The following is a 24,266-nucleotide window of genomic DNA, read 5'->3' as shown; positions in this document are numbered from 1 at the left end:
ATTGACCATCTGGTGATATCCATGTGTAGAGTCGTCTCTTGTGTTATTGGAAAAGAATGTTTGCTATGACCAGCTTGTTCTCTTGACAAAATTCTATTAGCCTTTGCCCTGCTACATTTTTTACTCCAAGGCCAAACTTGCCTGTTACTCCAATTATTTCTTGACTTCCTACTTTAGCATTCCTATCCCCTATGATGAAAAGGATATCTTTTTTTGGTGCTAGTTCTAGAAGGTGTTGTAGGTCTTCATAGAACTGGTCAACTTCAGTTTCTTTGGTATCAGTGGTTGGGGCATGGACTTGGATTACTGTGATGTTGAATGGTTTGCCTTGGATTCCCACTGAGATCGTTCTGTCATTTTTCAGGTTGTATCCCATTACTGCCTTTCCCACTCTTTTATTGACTATGAGGGCTACTCCATTTCTTTTAAGTGTTTCTTGCCCACAGTAGTAGACATAATGGTAACCTGAATTAAATTCACCCATTCCCGTCCATTTTAATTGGCTGATTCCCAAGATGTCAATGTTCAATCTTGTCATCTCATGTTTGACCACATCCAGCTTGCCTTGATTCATAGATCTTACATTCCAGATTCCTATGTAATATTGTTCTTTACAGCATTGGACCTTCTTTCCACATCCAGATGCATCCATGACTGAGTGTCCTTTCAGCTTTGGCCCATCTGCTTCACTCTTTCTGGAGCCACTTGGAATTGCCATCTACTCTTCCCCAGTAACATATTGGACACCATCTGATCTTCATCAGAGAGCATCATATCGTTTAGCCTTTTGATATTGTCCATGGGGTTTTCTTGGCAAGTATACTGGAGTGGGTTGCCATTTCCTTCTCCAGAGGACCACGTTTTGTCAGAACTCCCTGCCATGATCTATCCATCTTGGATGGCCCTGCACAGCATAGCTCATGACTTCAATGAGTTATGCAAGCGCTTTTGCCATGACACAGTAGTGATGCATGAAGGGGATAAATCACATTGTGTGTGTATATATATGTGTCGCAAGTGCCTTAAGGTATAATTTCAAATTATTTATCCATTGTAATGCATATGCAGTACATATATGTATAAAAGAATTCATAACATTTGAATTTAATTAATTAATTTTACTTCGATCAAATTTAGTTTATGACTCTGGCCATGGTGACTTTTTGGAGTATGTTTCCAAAAATTTGAACTATACAATATGATACAGTACAGTACAGTACAATAAAATACACAAAAAAAATAGTAATTCCTCTTCCTAAAGAATTTGAGTGCCCTGGTATTTTCATCCAATTGCTTTACAATAAGAAGTGACTACTGGCATTTTGATCATTCCCCATTTTAATATATAGGTGTTTATTTAATCAAATCTTGCATTAAATTAATTCATGCTTTCTCTGAATCTCACATACTCAGAGTGCATCAGAGTAATTCAAATCTTCATCAACAACACTAATATTATTACAATAAATATTTCTTATTCTTCTGAGATTTTTGTTCCAAACAGAAAATTGTGAGTTTCTGATGGTTTATTTTTTATATATTTCATTATATTTTCTATACCAAAATTTCTTATTTTTGTACATTGTATGGAACTGTACCTTATAACAGAGACTCTATCAGTATACAGAAAAAGTTGACAAGAAAAAGCCTCAGTTGTTTAACATGAATCATATTCAATAATTTCAGCACAGGAAGCATTTTATGGAAAAGAAACAGCGGACAGAGAGAAATGGGTAACATATCAAGACTTACTAATACAGGAAGATGGAGAAATTAAGATAAATGTAAGAAAACAATTGACTGCAGAGGGATATAATTTTCAATGTTTTTCATATGCACAATTAAGAGAAAGATTTAGTATAGATAAAAAGGTGACTGGAATTAAACAATATAAGACAGAATTTGACAATGAATTATGTACAAATGATGAACATGTAATTGCAAAAATATATAAGCTTTTGTTAAGATTTGGAACTGAAAATTAACAAGTTAAGGATTGAATGATAAAATGGGCTATGAAGTTTGGTTATAATATGCAAATGAATAAATGGGAAAGAAGGTGGATTCATGGATTGAAATTCACATTGTATTATAATTTAAGAGAACTTTTATAAAATGATGTATCACTAACTTATGGCACTAGAGAAACTATCAAAGATGTATCAATGTACTTCAAAACAATGTTGGAAATGTTAAAAACATGAAGGAATATTTTACCATTTATAAATAACATTTCAGAGTCCTAGGTAGATGCATTGCACTATCCAGAGCTCTGTATTTTTCCAGACATGGTCATAGGTTATATAGAGATGAGGTTCCAAGGATCTCTACTGCTGAGCACCTGATCTGCAGCCTAGGATGAATTCTCACCTAAGGAAGGCTTCTTGCTTCCCCCTACCCCCCTCCACCCCCCCCCCCCCGCTCAATCCAGCTTTCTAGGCAATTGTAGTTGGTCAGGAAAACTTGTATCAATAAATAACAAAGGACTTGCAGTAAAGGATTGAGATAGCTGCGTAAACAACAAAATCAAACAAAAGTTCTATCTGTAATGGAATTACAGCATTCAACATTTTTTGTTGGGGGTGGATGAAATATCTCTTTTCCTTCTACGTAATGGTCAGATAAACTTTTTTCCCACTTTTATAATAAACAAAATTCAGTTCCTGTTGAGTTAATGGAGATGGTGGTTTGGTTTTATTGTTAAAAACATGGAAATATATTTATGCTATTTATACATTTTATATGATTGTCCACCCTGCATATGAATTTTGGATAGCTAACAAGAATCAATGGAGAGGAATATAATGAAGCCTCTGTAAACCCAACAAAAAGAATTAAAGTAACCGTATTACAGTACCTGAGGGATTGTATAACAGTATAGTTGACCATTTACTAGTGGATTTTGTTTTGAACTTTCCATGAAGACTAGACCCTGAGTATTTCTTTGGTACTTGCTTAAGCTCTGTAAACTGTTTCTTCAGTATAACCCTTGTGCCCCTCTTTTTGTGATCTGCAGGATGTCCCTTCACAACTTTCTATGAAACAGATTGAAACAGTGTGCCCCTCCATCTCTTATTAGATCCTTCTGCACATTTTATATCTTTGATCATGGTTTCCTTGTGGATGATCTGCAGGGGATGGGAGTTGGGGGCACTGTTTTAAGATGGTTCTGGTCTCTCCTCTCTGGGAATTTCTAGTTGGTAAAAATGGGGGAATAGAACACACAAATCAAAGGCAGGAAGGGAGGAAGGCAGGCAGAAAAATTGCATAATTAAAAATGTAAGAACTGTTTTCATCAATCAGCCAAAAGAAACAATAGAGTTTCTGGTGATGATTTGCTATTACTGAGTTTTAACTGATTTTGGGAATCACTCTGTTGTAAGGAGGGAGCAAAACTTTCAAAATCCATGAGATGCAAACCCATTGGTCCAAAGTTCTGCATGAGGCAACTTGGTGACAGGAATGGGAGAAGAACATTTTAGCCCTTTTTGGAATTCATTTTTTCTGCAATCCAAGAAGGAAATAAGGACATCATGCAAATTCCTCCCTTATTAATCCCTTTCTTGATAGGAAAGAATAAAGAGAGGCTACAACAATATTTATTCAAGTAGTGAGCTGTGTGTTTCTACAATGCACCTCCACCCCAATTCACAAGACTTTCTTATATCTTCATAGGATACTCATTCTTCTTTACCTTAGCCTGGAAGTCATTGCTGACATTAACATTCCTCATAGGCTTCCTAAAAGTATAATTATTTGTCAGGATTTTCTCATGGGAAAGAAGTTCATCCCGTTATCTGTACAACAATATTATGGCTACATGAGTCATGTGACAAAGTTGTTATTGTTAGTGTAACTTGTGACTTGTTTGTTGTGCATGTACTGTATACTGGTATTTACTGCCACCTATTGGCGTGTGTATGCTAGTTACCCAGTGTGGGTGGGTATAGAGTGCCAATATAACTGGAGCATTGTATGCCCAGCTTTGTCAGTTGCAGTTGTAGTTTTAGTTGCAGCCACTATGTAGGTATGTAGATTTATGGATTATGTAATTGTAACTAACAACCAAGTAGTGTACATCTTCTCTGAGAGTTTTTGACTAGAGACTTTATGTTTGTGGATAAGTCTTGGAAGCTGAATTTATGAGAAGTGTTTTTTTCTATATTTTGTATGCAACTTGTATTTTATGAAATTTTGCATTTTTATCAGTAAACAACCAGATAGTATATATTTTCTGGCTGAGTTTCTTTGGAGAACAGGATATGGACATTGCAGTTTACAAACCTATCATGCTGGTGTGTACTTTTGCCCTGGGTAAAGGGTTTCTGGGAGCACTGCTGTACTCTGCTCAACATTATTATACAACCACATACACATAAATTTACATATTATCTCTCCAGAATAAGAAGGGTTAAAGTAGTCTAAGAAGCATATCAGCGTATGCTCACAGTATGGATCAACAGATAACGAATGGGTTATAAGCATTTGTGTGCTACTCTCATTCCCACTGTCATGTTCAGCCCTTCAACTGGGATGTGATTAACATGGCAGCACAATTTCTCCTTATTCTCTGGTAAGAAATATGACTATATTGTAGTTTAAAAGAAGGCTTAAGAACAACCCCACTTAGTCTTACAAAATCTCTGAAATAATAATGATGATGATGTTGCCACTGAATGTTCTTGATTAACTTATGCCACCCTCAATCCTCCCCCCCCCCATCAAATGTTGAGTCCAGCTCCTCCTCAGCAAAGTTTACAAATCCCTGATTTACAAGATCACCTAGCAAACTGAGAAATATTTCTAGGGGTGTTTCTTACAGTTGTAGATTATGTATGGACAATCACTACAGAATATAGTTGTCCTTTGTCCTTTGTTGCTTTTGTTGTTGTTTTAAGCTTTTATATGCTGATGGGTATATTAGTCTGCACAAGTAGCAACAGCATCCTCCTGAGTTTTAAATAATAATAATGATGTTGAACATTCCAGCACTATATACAATTGGAAAATATGCACTGAAACATAGCACTATAAAATTTATAATAAAACAAAACACCATAGAGAAATTTGAGATCTTCATTATGTTAAAACTAATAGCCAAATTTGTTGATATACTTTCTCCTATTATTGAGTAAAGAGTATATTGTTGGACAATAAATCAGATCAACCTTTTTTCTCTATAGAACACTTCTATTAAAATAATATGGTCCTGAGGGGTTCAGAAAAACCTGCAATCCACAATGGCTGTTCTGCGTTGCCAATGGAGATTGACTTGTTAACAACTTTGGGGAAAATCACAAGAGGAATTAAATAAAAAGTCACTAATGGATGCAGAAGATAAAATCTCACTGACAGAGGCACAAAAACGATGGGAAAAAAATAAAGAAATCTGCATGAATAAAGATGGTGAGTAATTTTATCTTGAATAAGTTATTTCTCTCTTTTCATCTTTTCATTTTTGATCCTAGGCTTTCCTTCCCTTTTCCAGCAATTACAGTTCCAGTTTAAAAAAAAAAAAAGATTGTAAATGTCAGGAATAATTCATTTAGTCATTATTGTTCAGGCAATGTTATTTAGGAAGAGATGAAAATCAACAGCACTAAAACTTAGTAACACATTAAGATGATCTATCACCAAACATAAAACATTACTCTCCACAAAGGTAATTTCCAGTTGTTGGTGAACTGGATTGCTGATTTATTTAGATAAAAAATTCACTGACTTGGGTAAATGGAATTCTCTGAAGTTAAAGGCTGAGGCTAATCTCTATCATTTAGCAGTTCTACCATATCTTCATTTAAACTACTTACAGGACATTTTCCTATCATTTCTTTAAATAAGCACTCTTATTCCATTGTAATATATACTTGAAAACTAGAGCTGTGCCAATATTCAATATGGACTCTTCGACAGCATTTTCATTCACTTTCTAAAACATCCAGATAGAGTGATTGATTCAAATTAAGCTGTCAGATAGAACTGAAGGCTCTGATATGAAGCCATTCTTTACAGTTCCAATTTTGTGTATCACAAGGTAGAGATGAGAAGGTCATTCAAAGGATTCTTTTAAAGTAATGCCGTAATTTAAATCCTACATTTAACTGAGGAACTTTAAAATGCTGGCTTAAAAATAATGAAACAGTAACAATTACCTCCATCCACACTTGTCAGAATAATTGAATATGACTATTCCCAGCATGAATAAGATATTTCTATCATTATTAAATTAAAGAAAGGAGCTTAGCAGAGATGGCAACCAAAGAGCAAAAATGGATGGTGGCACATTATACCAGCCTCAACTGTGCCAGTTAAAGATAAAGAAACTGTCTGAAAAAAGGAGAAAGAGAAAGGGAGGGAGATGGTAACATTAGTTATATCACATTGACATGATTGAATATACCTGGATTCAAGTCCAGCAGCTTTTATCTAACTTTGGGGGGGGGGGACCTTTTTGTTTTTGGCTCCCATTAATGAAGAAATTAGTCCTAGAAGCTGCTGTTAAAAATTTAACAAAAGAAAAAAGAAATAAAAACACCTCAATTATCTCTAAGATCAAGATTATAAAATAATGCCATAAAATTTTATAGGGGTTAAATATCTCTAAGTCATCACACTGAACTTTAAGAAAATAGAAGCAGCTAATGCTGTTGCTCAGATTGTATGACATAATTTTGGAGAAGTTTTAACATAATCGTCACTAACAGTTGATCCATCATTCTACAAATCACTCCAAACAGTATTGAATAGGAACATTTTTAGCAATTCTTCTCCCTTTTCCTTCTAGGTGTGTAATTATTGCAAATGGATAATGACACATCTGAGTTTCTTCTCTGGGAATTCTCAAAGATTTGGGAGCTACAGCTTATATATATAACTTTACTACTAATACTGTATGTAATGACGGTAACAGGGAACCTTCTCATCATTTTTGCTGTTGTTTTTGACCACCACCTTCACACCCCCATGTACTTCTTCCTGATGAATTTAGCCATGCAGGACATTGGTTCAGTTTCAGTCATTATCCCCAAAGCTATTTTTAATTCTCTTATGAATATCAGATATATTTCTTATTCTGGTTGTGTTGCTCAAGTCCTCTTGTTCTTCTTTTTCCTGGGCTCTGATATTCCCCTCCTTACTGTCATGGCCTATGATCGATATGTTGCCATTTGTAATCCATTGCAATATGAAATGATAATGAACAGGAAGGCCTGCACCAAAATGATTGGAAGTGTATGGACTGCCAGCCTTCTCAATGCTTCATTACACAGTATTGCCACTTTTATTGCTCCTTTCTGCTCTAATGTTATCAATCAGTTCTACTGTGAAATCCCATATTTACTTAAGATTGCCTGCTCTGGTTTATATGTAAGTGAAATTGGAGTTCTACTCTTCAGTGCTACATTAACAGCTGGCTGTTTTGCCTTTGTCATTGTGACTTATGTGCATGCCTTCGCTGCCGTTCTGAGAATTCCTTCTGTTCAAGGAAGAAAAAAGGCCTTCTCCACTTGTCTACCACACCTCATTGTCTTCTCCTTATTTGTGTTTGCTGGTGCCTTTGCTTATCTAAGAGACATATCTGACAGTCCATCATTCCTTGACTTCATAATAACAGTAACATATTCCATTATTCCAGCTATGCTGAATCCATTAATCTACAGCATGAGAAACAAGGACATCAAAATTGCTCTTTCCAGACTTTTGTGTCAAAGGTTATTTTTTTAAGACAAATGAACAGTGCAGCTACCTATTTCTGAATTTCAACAAGAAAGTGAAAACACAGACATAGGGTATAAAAACTTACTGTATGTAGCAGTCTCCAAATTACATTAAATTAGAAAGTTTATTCTATTCATTTATGAGATTCAACTCATCTCTGTTAAGGCTGAACATTGTAATGGTGCACTGAGCCATCTCTGACTCTTGGTGACTGTAGGGACATAGCCGTGCAATTTTCTTGCCAACATGTTAAGAACAGGCCTGAGAGGGAACATTCGCTGCAAGGACACCCAGCTGGGTAAGGCGGCAGCAAGACTCATTTTCTCCTAGCTTCTAATCCATTGCCTTAACTGCTAGACTATACTGGTTCTTTTTCTTACAATACTTTGACTAAAATGTATGTTTTGTCTGATATTTCAGGTTCGGAAATAATTATCACAATAATACTCTGGCACTAACAGCTACCCAAAAGATATGGAATAAAATTAACTGATATGAAATATTTAATTTAATGGAAGTTTATATATTTCCAATATGGATGTACTGCAGAACATCTATTGATTTATTTTATTTACAGGACTTATATGGCTGCCTATCTCATACAATGACTCTAGGTGGCTCGCAACAATCCATAAAGCATAGTGAAAAGCATAGCATGTTGGTGCTTTGTCTTCAGCATTGTTACCTACGTGCAGATCTTCTCAGCTGTTCTGAGAATTCCTTCAGTTCAGGGAAGGAAAAAGGTCTTCTCCACTTGCCTTCCACACCTCACTGGCTTGTTTACTGATTGCATTGCTTACTTACAACCCATGTCTGATAGTCCATCACAACCTGACTTTGTAATTACAGTAATGTATTTCATTATTCCTCCTTTGCTGACTCCATTCAACTATGGCATGAGAGACAAGAGTATTTAAGTTGCTCTTATAAGACTTCTTGGTCTGGAGTTACATCTTTTTAAAGATGTATAAACTGTATATCAACTATGTTTGTACTTTAATGAAAAAGAAGGAAAAAATTGTCTTAGGGAATAAAATGTAGGTGAAGTACAGTACACTTTAATTCACTTATTGCTTTAACACTGCAAGCTTATTTTATTTAGGAGATTGTGCTCCTCTCTATCAAGATATTAAGGACTAGAGACCATGTCTTTTGTGTGTGTGACTTTTCAGCTTCAGAGATAATTCCCACGACATAAGATGTAACAGCTGTAAAATAAAACAAAAGCTTGATAAAAATAATAAAAATGTGATTGAATGAAACTGTTTCTTTTTTCTGTCATCCTTGTACGTGAAGAAAAGTGTTAACAATGTATATATTAGGAGACAGCCATAGATAAATGTTGATTACAATTATGGAAATGTATCATTTTTGCTTGTCTTTGAGGCAGCTTTATTGCAAAATCTACATAATGCAAGATATGTATAAGAAATGTACAGGAAAAATAAATATGTATATTTATGTGGATTGTTATTCACATAAACCCACTGTTTTGTGGACTCATAATCACGTTATTATGACTGGGCATATAAAAACTGAGATGAAATGTAGAATTTACCATCTCTAATTCCTCTGTATAGTATCTGAAGTTAAAAGTTGCCAAAGTCGCCAGGATGAGTTAGAAAAAAATATCAATAATGGTGGCCTTATTTCTCAAATAATAATTTCTCAATTGTTATTAACAAATCTTCACAGTGACCAATAATTATTTAGTTTTGTAGGATGTGTCTTCTTTGATAACACTTCTACATAATTACCCTCTTCCACAAGGCTTACATTTGATAATGTGTGTTCATAGTTTGTAATCTTCTGTAATTGTTTAATCAATTCTGCAATTGTGTAACCAGTTCCATAATTCTGTAATCAAGCTGTGTTTCTCATACCTCCACATAGACTATTGCCTGAGATTGTTTTCGATGCACGTAAGCCAATGTAGATAGATTTGAGGCCAGATGAAATAGCAAATTAGGTAATATATTACATGCCTATAAGAAAGTAAACTGGAAATCCAGAGAAAAAAAAAGAAATAAAAATGTGAGGGGACAAGAGGAGAGAAGAGAAATAAAACATAAGTTAAAAAAAAATTCAGCCTTGCTTATCCTGTATATATGTACTGTATGTATGCATGCATGCATGTATGTGTGTGTGTGTGTGTGTGTGAATACACATATACACACACATATATGCGGTATATGATTTAGAGTTTAACTAAATTTAGCAATAAAATATTTATATCACATTTTCTGTGTGCATGTATCTTATGTGTTCCCTGAGGTATAGTTTTTCACCTTCCTTTAAAATTACACCAAAACAAAAAACAAAAAAAAACCCTCTTCTCCCCATAGTGTAACTTTTATCTATACGCAATCCAGAAATCATCATTGTTTCAGTCCTAGTTCCACAAAAAGCCCATTAGGAGTTACCAGAAATATCATACAAATAGTTTATCCCAGGTCAAATAGTGCTCTGTACAATCTTGACCTTTAAATCCTTCCTAGGGCATCACAGGATTTGATCTTTAATTACTCTGATATTTAAAAGAAGTCTTCAAAGCTTTCACCAGCCTATTTTATACATCCCATAAAGAAGCATCATCCACAATTTCTTGTCACAGCTGTTCCATGTCCAGATCCTTTTCTTGATTTGTCGTTTGCATTCCCATTTTGGTAATCTCAATTTTGTTGCCTTCCATGCCTTCAAACTCCATAATGTCTATGTCAGGTAAAAGGGTTTTTTAAAGTTTTTCTCATTGTCTTCTACAAGTTTATCCATTGAAATCTGTATCCTTTCTGAGATATTAGTTGTTAATATATCAGCCTATGTAAAAAAAACTCTTTAAGAGAGGCAAAAGTTATAGCTGGCTTAACCATTTTAACTTTTTTGCCTGGTCCTTTAATTCCTTTGGTCTACTTGCCTGTCTTTCGTTCTTCATAGTGATTGTCCTGTCTGCTTGTTCATGGAGACATCTTCAGTCAACCATGATTCACACTGGAGACCCCACAGTGCCCCCACTTCCAACTCCCAAAGCCAGTCCAGAAGGATATCATGGTCAATGATGTAGAAGGTCACTTAGGAGGTCCAGGAATCCCAGAATGGTTGCAGCACCCCCATCCTGAGCTCTCCAAAGGTCATCTACAAAGGGAAGGTTGGAAACTGGATGAAAGTTATCTAATGCTGTTGGGTCCAGTCTAACTTCAAGACAGGTGGTACCATCCCCTCCCACAAAGTGGCTTTAACCACCACTTGGACCCAACCACATGCCACCTCCTGGGAGGCCTTGACCACCCAGCAGGGTATGGGTCCACCACTCACTGACCAACCTGACAGTCACAAGAATCCTGTCCACTTCTTTGGGATCAATTGGCTCAAACTCTTCCCAGATAACAGGGCTCAGACATGTCTCAGTCAATTGTAAGTGATCTGCCCAGCCAGAGTCTGACTTGTAGTGAAGTCAAGCAACTTATCTGACATATGCTGAGAATCTTCCTCACAGCAGCCCTGCAAGAGCTCCCTCAGCTCTTTCCAACCCAGGGAAGATCTGGTTACCCAGAACAGGGCCACTGGGCAGCTATCTGCAGATGCAATAAGGGTGGAGAAGTAAGTATGCTTTCCCACCCTTATCACCACAAGGTAAATCCTAATATAGGCTCTTACCTGTGCTTGGTCAGCCTCACTCTTTCTCTACCTCCAGTGGCACTCAAAGTGCCTCTTGTGTTGCTTCATCTCTTGGAGCTGCTCAGTAAACCATTACACTCTACGAGATCCACATACACAGAGAGTCCACATACATGGAGAAGTGCGATTCAGTCCATGGCCCCTGTCACCTGCTCATTCCAAGCTATGACAAGAGCATCTGCCAAACTTTGTGCCACAGCTTTGGGAAAAACCTCAAGCTCCCTCTGAAACAGCACTGGGTTCATCAGGCACCTGAGGCTGGCTGATTGAATAGGATCCACCTCCCTGTGGTGAAGGGCAGCTGTGAAGAACCATAGGGTCAAGAGAGAATGATCTGCCATGGCAAGGAACTGATGTTAATATCCTCCAAATCCAGATCATGACACCACTGCCTCGAGGCAAACAGCAGATCTAATGTGTGACCCCCTGTTTGAGTAGGACCATGAATAAGTTGGGCCAGGTCCATGGCTGCCATCGTGACCATGAAGTCCTGTGTTACCTCAGACCCTGGGCCCAGAGAAGGTGAGTTGAAATCCAACAGAACCAGAAGCCTGAGGAACTCCACTGCCAACCCAGACACAGAGCCCAGGAGCCCAGGCAGGGATGTTGCTACACTGCAGGGAGGAAGGTAGGTGAGCAGCAATCCCCAATGTTCCCATTCCCCACTTCACAAAGAGAGTCTCACATCTGGTGAATCCTAGGGCAGGGCCCTTAGTGGCCACCAGAGAGTCACAAATAACAACAGCCACAGCCTCACACCTGCTCTCAAGTCATGATTGGTGCCACACTTGAAACCTGGGAAGGCACATTTCAGAGATGAGAACCTCCCTTAGTGCCCAAACAAGTTTTGGTGATGGAGGCCAGGTTGGCTCTCTCATCCATGAACATGTCTATAATGTTTTAGATATCAGGTTCATTAAAGGATTATCATATTTTATTGTAATTGTTCATCTATAATGCACATCTGTAGCCTCAATTAATATCACATCTTTAATTTCATAAGTCTCAAGTAACATCAGGTTTTTAATTCACTAGATAATTGTGAGCCAGATTGTTGTACTGGTTCAGGCATCAGGCTACAAATTGGGAGACTGAGTTCTAGTCCCGCCTCAGGGACAATATTAGCTGGGTGACCTTGGGCAGGTCACTGTTTCTCAGTCCTAAAAAGCAGGAAATGGCAAACCACTTCTGAAGAAAGTTTCAGGGAATTGTCCAGGCAGTTGCTAGGAGTCAGCACTGACTCAAAGCCCCCACACAAAAAAATGGCAATAAAAAACAAGAAGAAATATAAATCTCTTATTCATTATGTGGTCCTATGGAGGGCCAATAAAGATAAATGTATCCAGGGCATACAAGGGTCTAAATGCAGTCCTGGATGAAATTAACTGGAATTGAACTTGACTTGAAGGAAACTGCCTATATGAGATGGGGAAATAAAAGAAGGTATTGACAAGACACTTTCAAAAATGTTGCCAAGAAAACTGCAGAGACTTGTCCCATACTCACCCAGAGTCAGTGTTGGCTCAATGGACCATAACAGCCTCAATTTTAGCAGAGATGAGATCAATCTCATAAATCAATAAAATAAACTTTCTAACCTAAGGTAAGGTGCTTGCAATCAGGAGATGGTAATATAATCTTCTTGTCATATGTCTATTTTTTTTCTTTCCTATTCAAATGCAAAAATAGATAGTTACACAATTCACACTTCTTTAAAATGAAATGACCTCTGGCCAAACAGTCTTGAAAAAGCAACTTTGATGTCTTTGTTTCTCATGCTGTAGATTAATGGATTCATCATGGGCGGAATAATGGAATACATTATTGTAATTATGAAATCAAGGAGGGATGGGCTGTCAGACATGTCTCTTAGATAAGCAAAGGAACCAGTAAACAAAAATATGGAGAAGACAGTGAGGTGAGGTAGGCAAGTGGAGAAGGCTTTTTTCCTGCCCTGAACAGAAGGGATTCTCAAAACAGCAGAGAGGATCTGCACATACGTAGCAATGATGAAGACAAAACAACCAAATGTTAATGAAACACTGAACACTACAGCTCCAATTTCAGTTATGTATGAATCAGAGCAGGTAATCTTCAGTAAATGTGGGATTTCACAGTAGAATTGGTTGATAATATTAGAGCAGAAAGGAGTAGTAAACATTTCAGTGGTGTGCAATGTAGTATTGAGAAGGTTAACAGTCCAAACACTGCCAATCATTTTGGCACAAGCCTTCCTGTTCATGATTATTTCATATTGCAAAGGATTGCAAATAGCAACATATCGATCATATGCCATAACAGTAAGAAGGGCCACATCAGAACCCAGGAAGAATAGATTCAAAAAGACTTGAACAACACACCCAGAATATGAAATATTCCTTATATTTGTAAGAGAATTAAAAACAGCTTTAGGAATAATGTCTGAAACAGAACCAATGTCTTGCATGGCTAAATTCATCAGGAAGAAGTACATGGGGGTGTGAAGGTGGTGGTCAGAAGCAATAACAATGACGATGAGAAGGTTCCCTGCTACTGTCATTGCATACAGTATCAGTAATAAAGTTATGTACATAATCTGTAGCTCCCAAATTGTTGAAAATTCCAAAAGCAGAAACTTTGAGGTATCATTATCCATTTTTCATCATGACCTCCCTAGGGGGGAAAAGGGGGGGGAGCTGTTAAATATTTTCCATTTAGTACAGTTTAGAGAGATTTTAAGAATAACTAAGAAATTTTCAATTAACACATTAACATTTAAGCTACAACATTTTAACATTCTCATCAGCCAATTATCTTGCTTTTTTGTAAAATTCAGTGATCAGGTAAATAATCTCAGTGTTATTCAGTGATCAGGTAAATAATCTCAGTGTTATTTAGTAGCAATCAAGCTTTATTGCTATATTCTGTCTTGAAATCAGAGACAAATGACAATTTTGTTCATTTTTAATAAGAATTTAAGAAACTGTACATTTCATCATAAGTGTCAGCTCTTTATATCACAACAAGTAAAATGAAAAACCTAAGATTTTAAAATCTCCTTTGGAAAGAAAAGTGTTTAATCAGGGAGATGGCTTGAAAACATTACTAAGAATTTTGATCTGAATCCCGATGTGTTCAATTTTGTCAGTGTTAGAGAATTTCAGTTATCATCTCTCTTTTTCTTTCTCTCCTGAATATCTTTTCATCTTTAACAATCATATTGGTGAGAGTTATATCTTCGCTCCATTTGGGCTTGCTGAAAAGCATTCAGTTTATCACAAGGCATGAATTATTAGAACAGAAATATTTTTGAATTTTTTAAAAGATGTGATGAGGAAACAATAGAAATTGGCAAGTCAATTCCTCTTGACAGTGTTCAAACAGAAACTGTATTTTTCTGTCATTATTACTAGATACAACTCTTTCCTGTCCATGTGGGGATTAGCTACATCACATTGTTTAGAAATGTGAATGGAGAGGATTTTATTTGATTCTTTTAAAAAATAGATTAAAAAAAAAAACATAAATTTAAATTTTCTTCATAAATGGCTCTGAATAGACTTAAGGATTTATATTTTGGTATTCCACAAAGAAACCTTTTGATGTTCTGCACTTCCCATCCTTAATGTATGATACATAAATTGGAACCTATTTAAGCTGGGTATAAAATTAAAAGTATTTCATTGACCCAAATTAATAATATCTAATATGATTCAGATCACTTGTATATATTTGGAATGGTAACTTCTGTTTAGCGACTTAAACTGCATTAGTAAATCAAATTGGATAGTCAATATGATTTTGAGTTTAAATGAATTTGCATTTGGAGAGAATCTCTGAAATAAATTTTTAACTATATATTAAAAAGGGACACGGTGGCGTAAGGGCTTAATGACGTGGGAGTTGCCGGTCAGAAGTGATTGGCTCTCCAGCAGTTCGAGCCCAGCTCCGCGGGACAGGGTGAGCTCCTGTCCCTTGTCCTAGCTCCTTGCTTACCCAGCAATTCGAAAGCTAGTCCATCTGCAAGTAGATAAATGGGTACTCCCGTTTAGATGGGAGGAACCGGCGGTGCTACGCAGGGGGCAAAATACCGGTGCTGGCCAAACTCCGAATGCAGCCAGCATGAGCGGCGAGCGGCGAATGCAGCCCGCATGAGCGGCGAGCAGCGAAGAAGATCTACAGAGGAGGAAAAAGCCTGGATGACCCCCTAGCGACCGCTGCCGGTCACATAATGTAATTAATTGTAGAATTGTAATTGTTGATATGTACTTTGTGAGCCGCCCAGAGTTCCCCATTGGGGGGAGATGGGCGGACAATAAATCGAATGTAATAAATAAAATAAATAAACATGAGCACTTATTTAAAGAAATGGTAGGAAAATGTCCTATAATTAGTTCAAATGAAGATATGGTAAATCTGCTAACTGATAGAGATTAACCTCAGCCTTTAACTTCAGAGAATTACATTTACCCAAGTTAGTGAAATGCTTATCTAGATAAGTCACCAATCCCTTCTTCAGTAACTGGAAATTATCTTTGTGGACAGATAATACGGATCATAGGAAAGCCTATGATCAACAATGAAAAGATGAAAAAGAGAAATAACTTATTTAAGATAAAATTACTCACCATCTTTATTCACGCAGATTTCTTTAATTTTTCCATTGTCTTTGTGCCTCTGTCAGTGAGATTTTATCTTCTGCATCCATTAGTGACTTTTTATTTAATTTCTCTTGTGATTTTCCCAAAGGTGTTAACAAGTCAGTCTCCATTGGCAATACAGAATAGCCATTGTGGATTCACGGTTTTTCTGAACCCCTCAGGATCATATTATTTTAATAGAAGAGTTCTATAGAGAAAAAAGGCTGATCTTCTGAATTGCAGACTCACTGATAGGAGAGAGTATATTTTTGGGCACCAAACTGTCTGTCAGTTTTAAAAGAATGGAGATCTCAAATCTCTCCATGGGGTAGAATTTTAGTACAAGATTAAGGTTGCCATGTTTTGATGCATATTTATTTATTTATGTATGTATGTATGTATGTATGTATGTATGTATGTATGTATGTATTTATTTATTTATTTATTTATTTATTTATTTATTTGAAACATTCCTATAGCTGCCCATCTTAAAACCAAACTCTGGGCAGCTTACAACTCAACAATAAAAACTTCATATACAGCTAAAATAAGAACAATAAAGCCGAAACCAGGAAAAACAAAACAATATTGCCCTATTTTATAGAGTGCTGGAAGGTTCAACATCATTATTTCTATTTAAAGCTCAGAAAAATGTTGCTGGTACTTGTGCAAAATAATGTATCCCTTAGCAAGTAAAACAACAACAACAAGAAGTATAAAAGACAAAGGACAGTCATATTCCATAGTGATTGTCCATGAGTGCATGTTAGGGGCACTCATAGAAGAAATTAGCAGTTTGCTGGGTATCCTGTAAATCAGGGATTTGCAAACGTTGCTGAGAAGGAGCTGCACCCAACATTTCTTGGGGTAGTGAGGGTGACACAGTGGGAAAGTTGTTCATGAAAATTCAGTGGCAACATCATCATCATTATTTCAGGGGTGATGATGATGATGATTTTGTAAGACAATTTCTAGTAATTGTCCATATGCAATCTACAACTGTTAAGGAACAATCCTATTAAAAATTGTAAGGCTGTAAGCCTGTTTCCTATTTTTTCTCACTTTGGAATGCAAGTTTTGTGTGGGATTGTTCTTAAGCCTTCTTTTAGATTACAATTTAGTTGTATTTCCTACCACAAAAGTTATAAGAAATTGTGTTGCCATGTTTGTTCAGACCCCAGCACCTTTCCAATCTGGACTAATCTCAGAATACAAGGCAGGTGGGTTAGGACCTAGTGTGTACTTGTATGGAGACCATCAAGGAATACCTAGGCTGTAGTCTACATGGGAAAATTCAAAATAAAATGCAGAAATAAATGGTCAACTATTCTGTTATACAGTGCCTGTTATTGTAATAAGGTTATTTTAATTCTGCTTTCTGCATGGTTTATAGAGGCTTTATTATATTGTTTTCTGTTTACTGTTGTTAGCTACCCAGAATTTATATGCAAGTTGGGCAGCCATATAAAATGTATAAATAAAATGCATATATTTCCATATTATTAACAACATAATCAACTAACATCTCCGTCAACTCAACAGGAACAGAGTTTCATTTATTATAAAAGTGAAAAAAAAGTTTCTTCGATCATTAGAAAGAAAAAAAAAATCTTTCATCCCCCCTCCCCAAGAAAGAATTTGGAGTGCTGTAATTCCATCACTGATGAAACTTTGTCAGTTCACTAGGCTGAACCTGCTTCTGTTTTTATGCAGTTATATTAATCCTTTACTGCAAATGCTTTGTTATTTATTGATACCAGTTTTCCTGAGCAACTATAAATGCCGTGAAAAAGCAATTTGGGGAAAAAAAAAAGTGAGAAGCCTTCCTTAGGTGAAAATTCGTCTTAGGCTGAAGATCAGGTGCTCAGCAGTAGAGATCCTTGGAATCTCATCCCTACATAGCCTGTGACCATGTCTGGAAAAAGACAGAGCTCTGGGTAGTGCAATGCATCTACCCAGGACTCTGAAACTGCCGAATAAGACTCATTATTAAACAACTGAGGCTTTTGTTGTCTTTTGGGGGGGGGGGTATACTGATACAGTATACAGAGTCTCTGTTATGTCAGTTTTTATCAACTTATAGAAGAAAAAGTAATATTTAGAATTTACTGGACTCCATTACATTTGTATAGAAAAGGATTGTCAAAAACAGCATTTTGTTGGAGATGTAATAAGGACAATGCCTCTTTAAAACATATGTTCTTACATTGTTCTATACCTACTAAATTTGGGGAGAATGTAGTGAACTATATAAGTATGATTGTGCGACAAAAGCTAACATTTTCAAAAGATAATATTCTTCTGAACTATATAACTGGTACATGGAACTTGACAACTGGACAACATAAATGGATTCTCCATGCCCTTACTAGGGCCAAAAGACTGATATTGCAGCATCGAAAAGATAAATGTATGGCCCCATTCAGTTAATGGATTGAAGACCTGATTACACTTGCCACTTATGAGCGGATTGCCTATAGACGTAGACTTTGAATGGACAAGTATAATGAAATATGGGACTCATTTATACAAAATACACAGGGTTAAAAAACAAACAAACAGGATAGTAATATAATTCTATTAGAAATATATATGTACTTGAATAATATTTGTATTACATAAGGATGTGTAGAATTGTAATTGTGTACTATTATAATGATATATTTACTTTTTTGTTGTTATATTCATTTTTATGTTAAAGCACTTTTATGTTTTTTTTTCCTTTTTTGTAATTAATAAAAAAATAATAATAAAATATTTTTTTTAAAAAAAGTCTGCATCCAAAGATGATTCAAGGAGTGGGTGGGCTTCAGGAATCCGTTTTATCCCCAAAAGTCTTTGCTTTGTTGATTCACAAGACTGACAGCTACTCTTGCCTTGTTAATTTATAAGTCTGGAAGCTGTTGATGGGATTGTGGTGGGGGTGTTCCATGTGTTCAGGCCCAACTTCCTTTGTCTGGTTCAGGTGACATTTTTCATTTGTTTCCTTAATAACTTGTTTCCTTCTTATCTACCTCCTCAAAAGGATCTCATAGACAAGATTCCTGGCTTTTGTCCTCTCTGCTTATGCACCTGTTTCATCTTTAGTTATGGCAGCTTCAGCCTAGTCTCACAATAGCATTATCTTTGTCTGATAAGAAAAAAAGTTGACAAGAAGTTCCTCAGGATGATTTGGTGCATGTAGCAAGAGAGAGAAGATTAGTCTTCTTCAAATATCATTGTAAAAGGAGCAGTGCAGCAGCACGTGTAGAGCAGATTCAACTGAACAATCACCGCAAGGGCAAGTTTAGTTAATATGGGGGTTTATTGAATCTGTCATATAAAAGTGCTGAAGGTGGACTATTATATCTGACTCTGAAGAAAAACCTTTGTTGGACTGGAGGTATGAGTGAACTGATGTAGTTGACTGGTTTCCATCTAACATGACAAAACTGAGTTTTGACAGAATTTGGGATGAGTCATCTTTCACTCTGGGCTTTGATGTCTAAAAGCCTTTCTTTAATAACTCTCCTAGCCTGAGTGAAATCAAGAGAATATAGGGAGTCAAGGGAGAGGCCACTGATAAGAGTTTTTTTTTTTTTTTTTAATGTATTGCTTGAGTCCAAGAAGAGCCCAATTCATCTGAAAGAAGGGATGGAATCAGCCCAGCTGGAAAATAATGGCATGTAAGACAGTAATTAAAGATTAATAACCAGGCTCTAACTTCAATTCTCATCTGACCAGATTCTAGTCTTGTAATTGCATTAGATATGCATTTTGAGGCTTGGAACACCTCTCTTATAAACTTGGCTTGTACAGTTTTCATCTGTGTCTAATTTAGATAGGGACATAGCTGGGAAACATACAGCTGAGCCGGGATTTTGGTGAGAATAGTTTGAGAGCTGCTGATTCTTCACCTTTTGTATGAAAGGATCTTAGGATGGCTGATGAACATTTTTGAGCCTGTGCAACCACTGCATTGATATGTGCATTCCATAACTCTGAGACCTAAATATTTCAATTGCCTGCCCTTCTATTACCCGAAAAAGCTTCCTGATTTTTTTTTTTTAGTGAAGACCATTATTTTTGTCTTCTGAAAGTTTAGGACAAGGTGATTTTCACTACAGTAGCACACTACCTTTTGAGTGTGCATCCAGGGCCAGTTGGGATCCTTGAGATAATGGCAGTGTCATCTGCATAACACAGAAGTGGAACATTTATATTTGCTATTCTAGGCAGATGGAAGTTTGGGTCTGAGAATTGTTTTGCTGATGAGTTGATGTATAAGTTGAACAGAGAAGGAGCTAAAGTACATCTTTGCCTGACTTCCCTATGTACAAGGATTGGGTCTGAAATTAGACCTTGTGGATTGCATCGTACTCTGATACAATTTCTTGATTAGAAAAGTAGCCTTAGGTCAATCTAATCCCCTTAATTTTTCCCATAAATTAAGTTAAATGTTGACTTGAAATCAGCAGAAGCCACATACAGAGAAACTCAAGATCTTCTACTCTATTTAGATTATTAAATTAGACATCATAGTACAGGGATGTGATCTAATGTTGAGTGGCCAGGTCTAAATCCTGCCTGTTCATGGCCCAAAATAGCTTCATTCACCATCTATTCTTGGAGTTTCCAATCCAAGTGGCGGGCATACAGCTTCCTGATAATACTCAGCAGTCTTGTGGGGTGGTAATTGGCAAGATCACTCCTGTCATTTTTCTTAAAGATTGGAACAATTATGACCACTTCCCAGGTGGTATGATTCCATATTGCTGAATATATGTGTATATATAGCTGAGGCCAAAACATGAACCCACCAGCCAGCTTGAGATTTATTTTATTTATTTATTATTTATTAAATCAATTTATAATTTACAGTTGCAGTGGTCAACTGTTGCCACTGTTTCATTACAGCCTCCTTTTCTTAGTTTTTAGAAGTGATTTATACTGTTTTGTTTTTTTAGTTTCATGCTGGTATTCTGTAGGAGCTCATTGATAAATTTTGTAGGCAGTGGTCAGAATTCTTTTAGCAGCCACATATTCCTGCTAGAATCATTGTTTCTATCAGTGCTTTTGTCTTAATCGAAGCTTCTCTATATGCTTAGTGACCTAATTCTGGATAAGATGAAAGAGCAGGTTATAGTTTTCAAATAACTGAGGGCCTGTCCTAGTACTTTCAATCAATGTATGATTTTTTCATTCTAGAGGCATTTAAAATGTCAGGCAAGAAAGTATCCCATTTTTTATTTCACTTATGTGTAAGAATTGTGTCTGTATTTCAACAGGTAGAAACAATCTGTCTATGGGTTGTGCTAATTTAACGGGGAGATCTATATCCAAAAGTAAAGGGAAGTGATTACAATCTTGGCATGTTTCAACTTTCATAAAATTTATACTAGTGGCCAAATCAGGGAAGAATATCCAATAAACTACTGTTGACATAAGGGTCCCTAACCAAAAAGCAAATTCTGCAGGGCAGTCACCTTTTACAGCCCCATTTAAACCCCATAGATCAAAGCCATTAGCCAGTCAGGCCAGGGGGAGACCTGCAAGATTACAGATCCCATCCTTGACCACACAAGAAGGTGGTGGGAGGGAGGCAGAAGCCTTCTTCCATTTCAGGAGGGCAGCTGTGGTAATGAGAGTAGAGGGTGATATCATCTGGCCCCATCTCCTCCTATTATAACATAAGTTGTTTGTATTGTATTGCATTGTTTTCTTTAATTTTGGAAAGTACTTTCCAAAAAGTGAACACAACCAAGGGCATAAACTAAATTTGATCAAAGTAAAAATTAATTAATTAAAATTAACCTCTATCCATTCTTCTATCCATGTATATATTTGCTTTACAATAGATCAATACTTTAGAACTACGCTTCATGACACATGTGACACCTATACACACACACACAATGTGATTTAAATATTTTATTGCTAAATTTAGCTAAATCACATCTATTTAAAAAAATTAAAAGCAAGATTAAAGAAGAACTATTTTTAATGTTTAATTTAATTTATTTTTATGTTATTTCTCTTCTTTTCTCTCCTCTCCTCTCCTTCCCACCCCTCTTCTTTCCTTCCTTTTTTGGGGGGGAGGGATTTCCAGTTTTCTATCTTATAGATATGTACTGTGTTATCTAACTTGTTACTGTACAATAGATGGTATATGCTGTTGAAGTGAGGGAGAATGGGAAATATCTGAAAAAAAAATAGACAGATGATAGCTAGATAGATATTGCTAGATAATATGGCATCAAGAGCTCAATGGTTGAGCTTTTTATCTGAGCTCATATTTATCCACTTTGGGTTACATGTATCAAGAACAATCTCAAGCAGTAGATATGAACCAACCTTAGTGATATACCACATGCTGGTATGAGAAACACAGCTGGATTACAGAATTATGGAATTGGTCGCAAACTGCAGAATTGATTAAACAAACAGTGATAAATTCTATATTCCATCTCAGTTCCTGATACGCCCATTCATAATTATGTGATTGTGGGTCCACATAACAGTGGTTACATATGGATAACAGTTCACATAAATACTCATTTTTATTTTCCCTGTACATTTCTCATACACATCTTACATTATATTGGTATTGAAGAAAGTTTCCTTAAAAATAAAAGCTATCAATCAAACAAAAAAGATACATTTGCATAATTTTAATAAACAATCTGTGGCTTTCTCCTAATATATACATTGTTAACACATTTCTTCACATACAAATATGATAGAAAAAAAACATAATTTCACTGAATTGCTTTTTACTAATTTTTAATGAGTTTTTGTTTTAATTTACAGCTGTTACAGATGATGTCTTGAGGAATAGCTCTGAAGCTGAAAGGTCACATGAAACACATAATTTTTAGCCCTAAATATCTTATAGAGAGGAGTGCAGCCTCCTAAATAAAATAAGCTGGCAAAGTTAAAGTAGTAAGTGAATTAAAGTGCATTCACCTACATTTTATTCCCTATAACTGCTTTTTTTCTTTTTTTCATTAAAATACATAAATAATTGATATATTTTATATATCTTTAAAAAGACATAACTCCAGGCTGAGAAGCCTTGTAAGAGCAGCTTTAATATCCTTGTTTCTCATGCTATAGATTAATGGATTCAGCAGCGGTGGAATTATGGAATACATCATTGTAATTATGAAATCAAGGTGTGAAGGACTATCAGATATGGGCCTCAAGTAAGCAAAGGCACCAGTAAACATAAATATGGAGAAGACAGTGAGGTGTGGTAGGCAAGTGGAGAAGGCCTTTCTTCCCCCTTGAACAGAAGGGATTCTCAGAACAGCAGAGAGGATCTGCACGTAGGTCCCAATGCTGAAGAAGAAGCAACCCAATGATAATATAGTACCAAACAGCATAATTCCAAATTCACTTACATATGAATCAGAGCAGGCTAGTTTAAGTAACTGTGGAATTTCACAGTAGAACTGATTAATAATATTAGAGTAGAAATGAGTAAGAAAAGTCATGGTGGTGTTTAATATAGCAATGAAAAGGCTGGCAATCCACACACTGCCAACCATTTTGGCGCAGGCTTTTTTGTTCATTATCATTTCATATTGCAAAGGATTACAAATGGCAACATATCGATCATATGCCATGACAGTAAGAAGGGGAATATCAGAGCCCAGGAAGAAGATATACAACAGGACTTGAGCAACACAACCAGAATAAGAAATGTATCTGATATTCATTAGAGAATTAAAAATAGCTTTGGGAATAATGACTGAAACTGAACCAATGTCTTGCATGGCTAAATTCATCAGGAAGAAGTACATGGGAGTATGAAGGTGGTGATCAAAAACAACAGCAGTGATGATAAGAAGGTTCCCTGTTATGGTCATTAAATAAAGTATCAGGAATAAAGCTACGTACATCATCTGTAGCTCCCAAATCTTTGAGAATTCCAAGAGAAGAAACACTGATGTGTCATTATCCATTGTGAATCCATAATCATGATATCCCTAGAAAAAAAAAAGGGAGGGAACTCTTAAATAATTTTTATCAAGTTCAGTTTTCAAGGATTTGAGGACAAGTAGTAAAGTCGGTGAAGTTTGATTAAACGTCAGCTCTCAACATTTACTCAATATATTCCAAGCAACATCAACCCATATTCACTGTTTAATTATCTTACTTTGTTTAAAATTCATCACAATGATTTTTATTTAGCCATTATGATATTTAGCTATAATAAGCCTTATGGCATTATTTTGTACTCTTGAACTGAATTATATCTGAGAAATTTTTTTT

General features: G+C 36.1%; 3 protein-coding genes across 3 annotated transcripts; 1 reads left to right on the top strand and 2 right to left on the bottom strand.

Moving 5' to 3' along the window:
• The first annotated feature begins 6,801 nt into the window (after nt 1-6,801).
• On the top strand, nt 6,802-7,722 carry LOC112543237 (olfactory receptor 14L1-like). The gene has a single exon (XM_025177476.2). It carries the CDS (start codon nt 6,802-6,804, stop codon nt 7,720-7,722), a length of 921 nt encoding a protein of 306 aa, XP_025033244.2.
• Nucleotides 7,723-13,093: 5,371 nt separating this feature from the next.
• On the bottom strand, nt 13,094-14,026 carry LOC112543239 (olfactory receptor 14A16-like). Its single transcript, XM_025177478.2, has one exon. The coding sequence runs from the start codon at nt 14,024-14,026 to the stop codon at nt 13,094-13,096; it is 933 nt and encodes a 310-aa protein (XP_025033246.2).
• Nucleotides 14,027-23,023: 8,997 nt separating this feature from the next.
• Nucleotides 23,024-23,956, bottom strand: LOC148215539 (olfactory receptor 14I1-like). The gene has a single exon (XM_088142935.1). The coding sequence runs from the start codon at nt 23,954-23,956 to the stop codon at nt 23,024-23,026; it is 933 nt and encodes a 310-aa protein (XP_087999061.1).
• Between the last annotated feature and the right edge of the window lie 310 nt (nt 23,957-24,266).

The sequence above is a fragment of the Python bivittatus genome, unplaced genomic scaffold (assembly GCF_059951505.1).
Source record: "Python bivittatus isolate LINGU-HERP-01145 unplaced genomic scaffold, Pbiv_v1 ctg000470_np1212, whole genome shotgun sequence".
Classification (NCBI taxonomy): domain Eukaryota; kingdom Metazoa; phylum Chordata; class Lepidosauria; order Squamata; family Pythonidae; genus Python; species Python bivittatus.
This window is presented reverse-complemented; position numbering and strand designations above follow the sequence as displayed.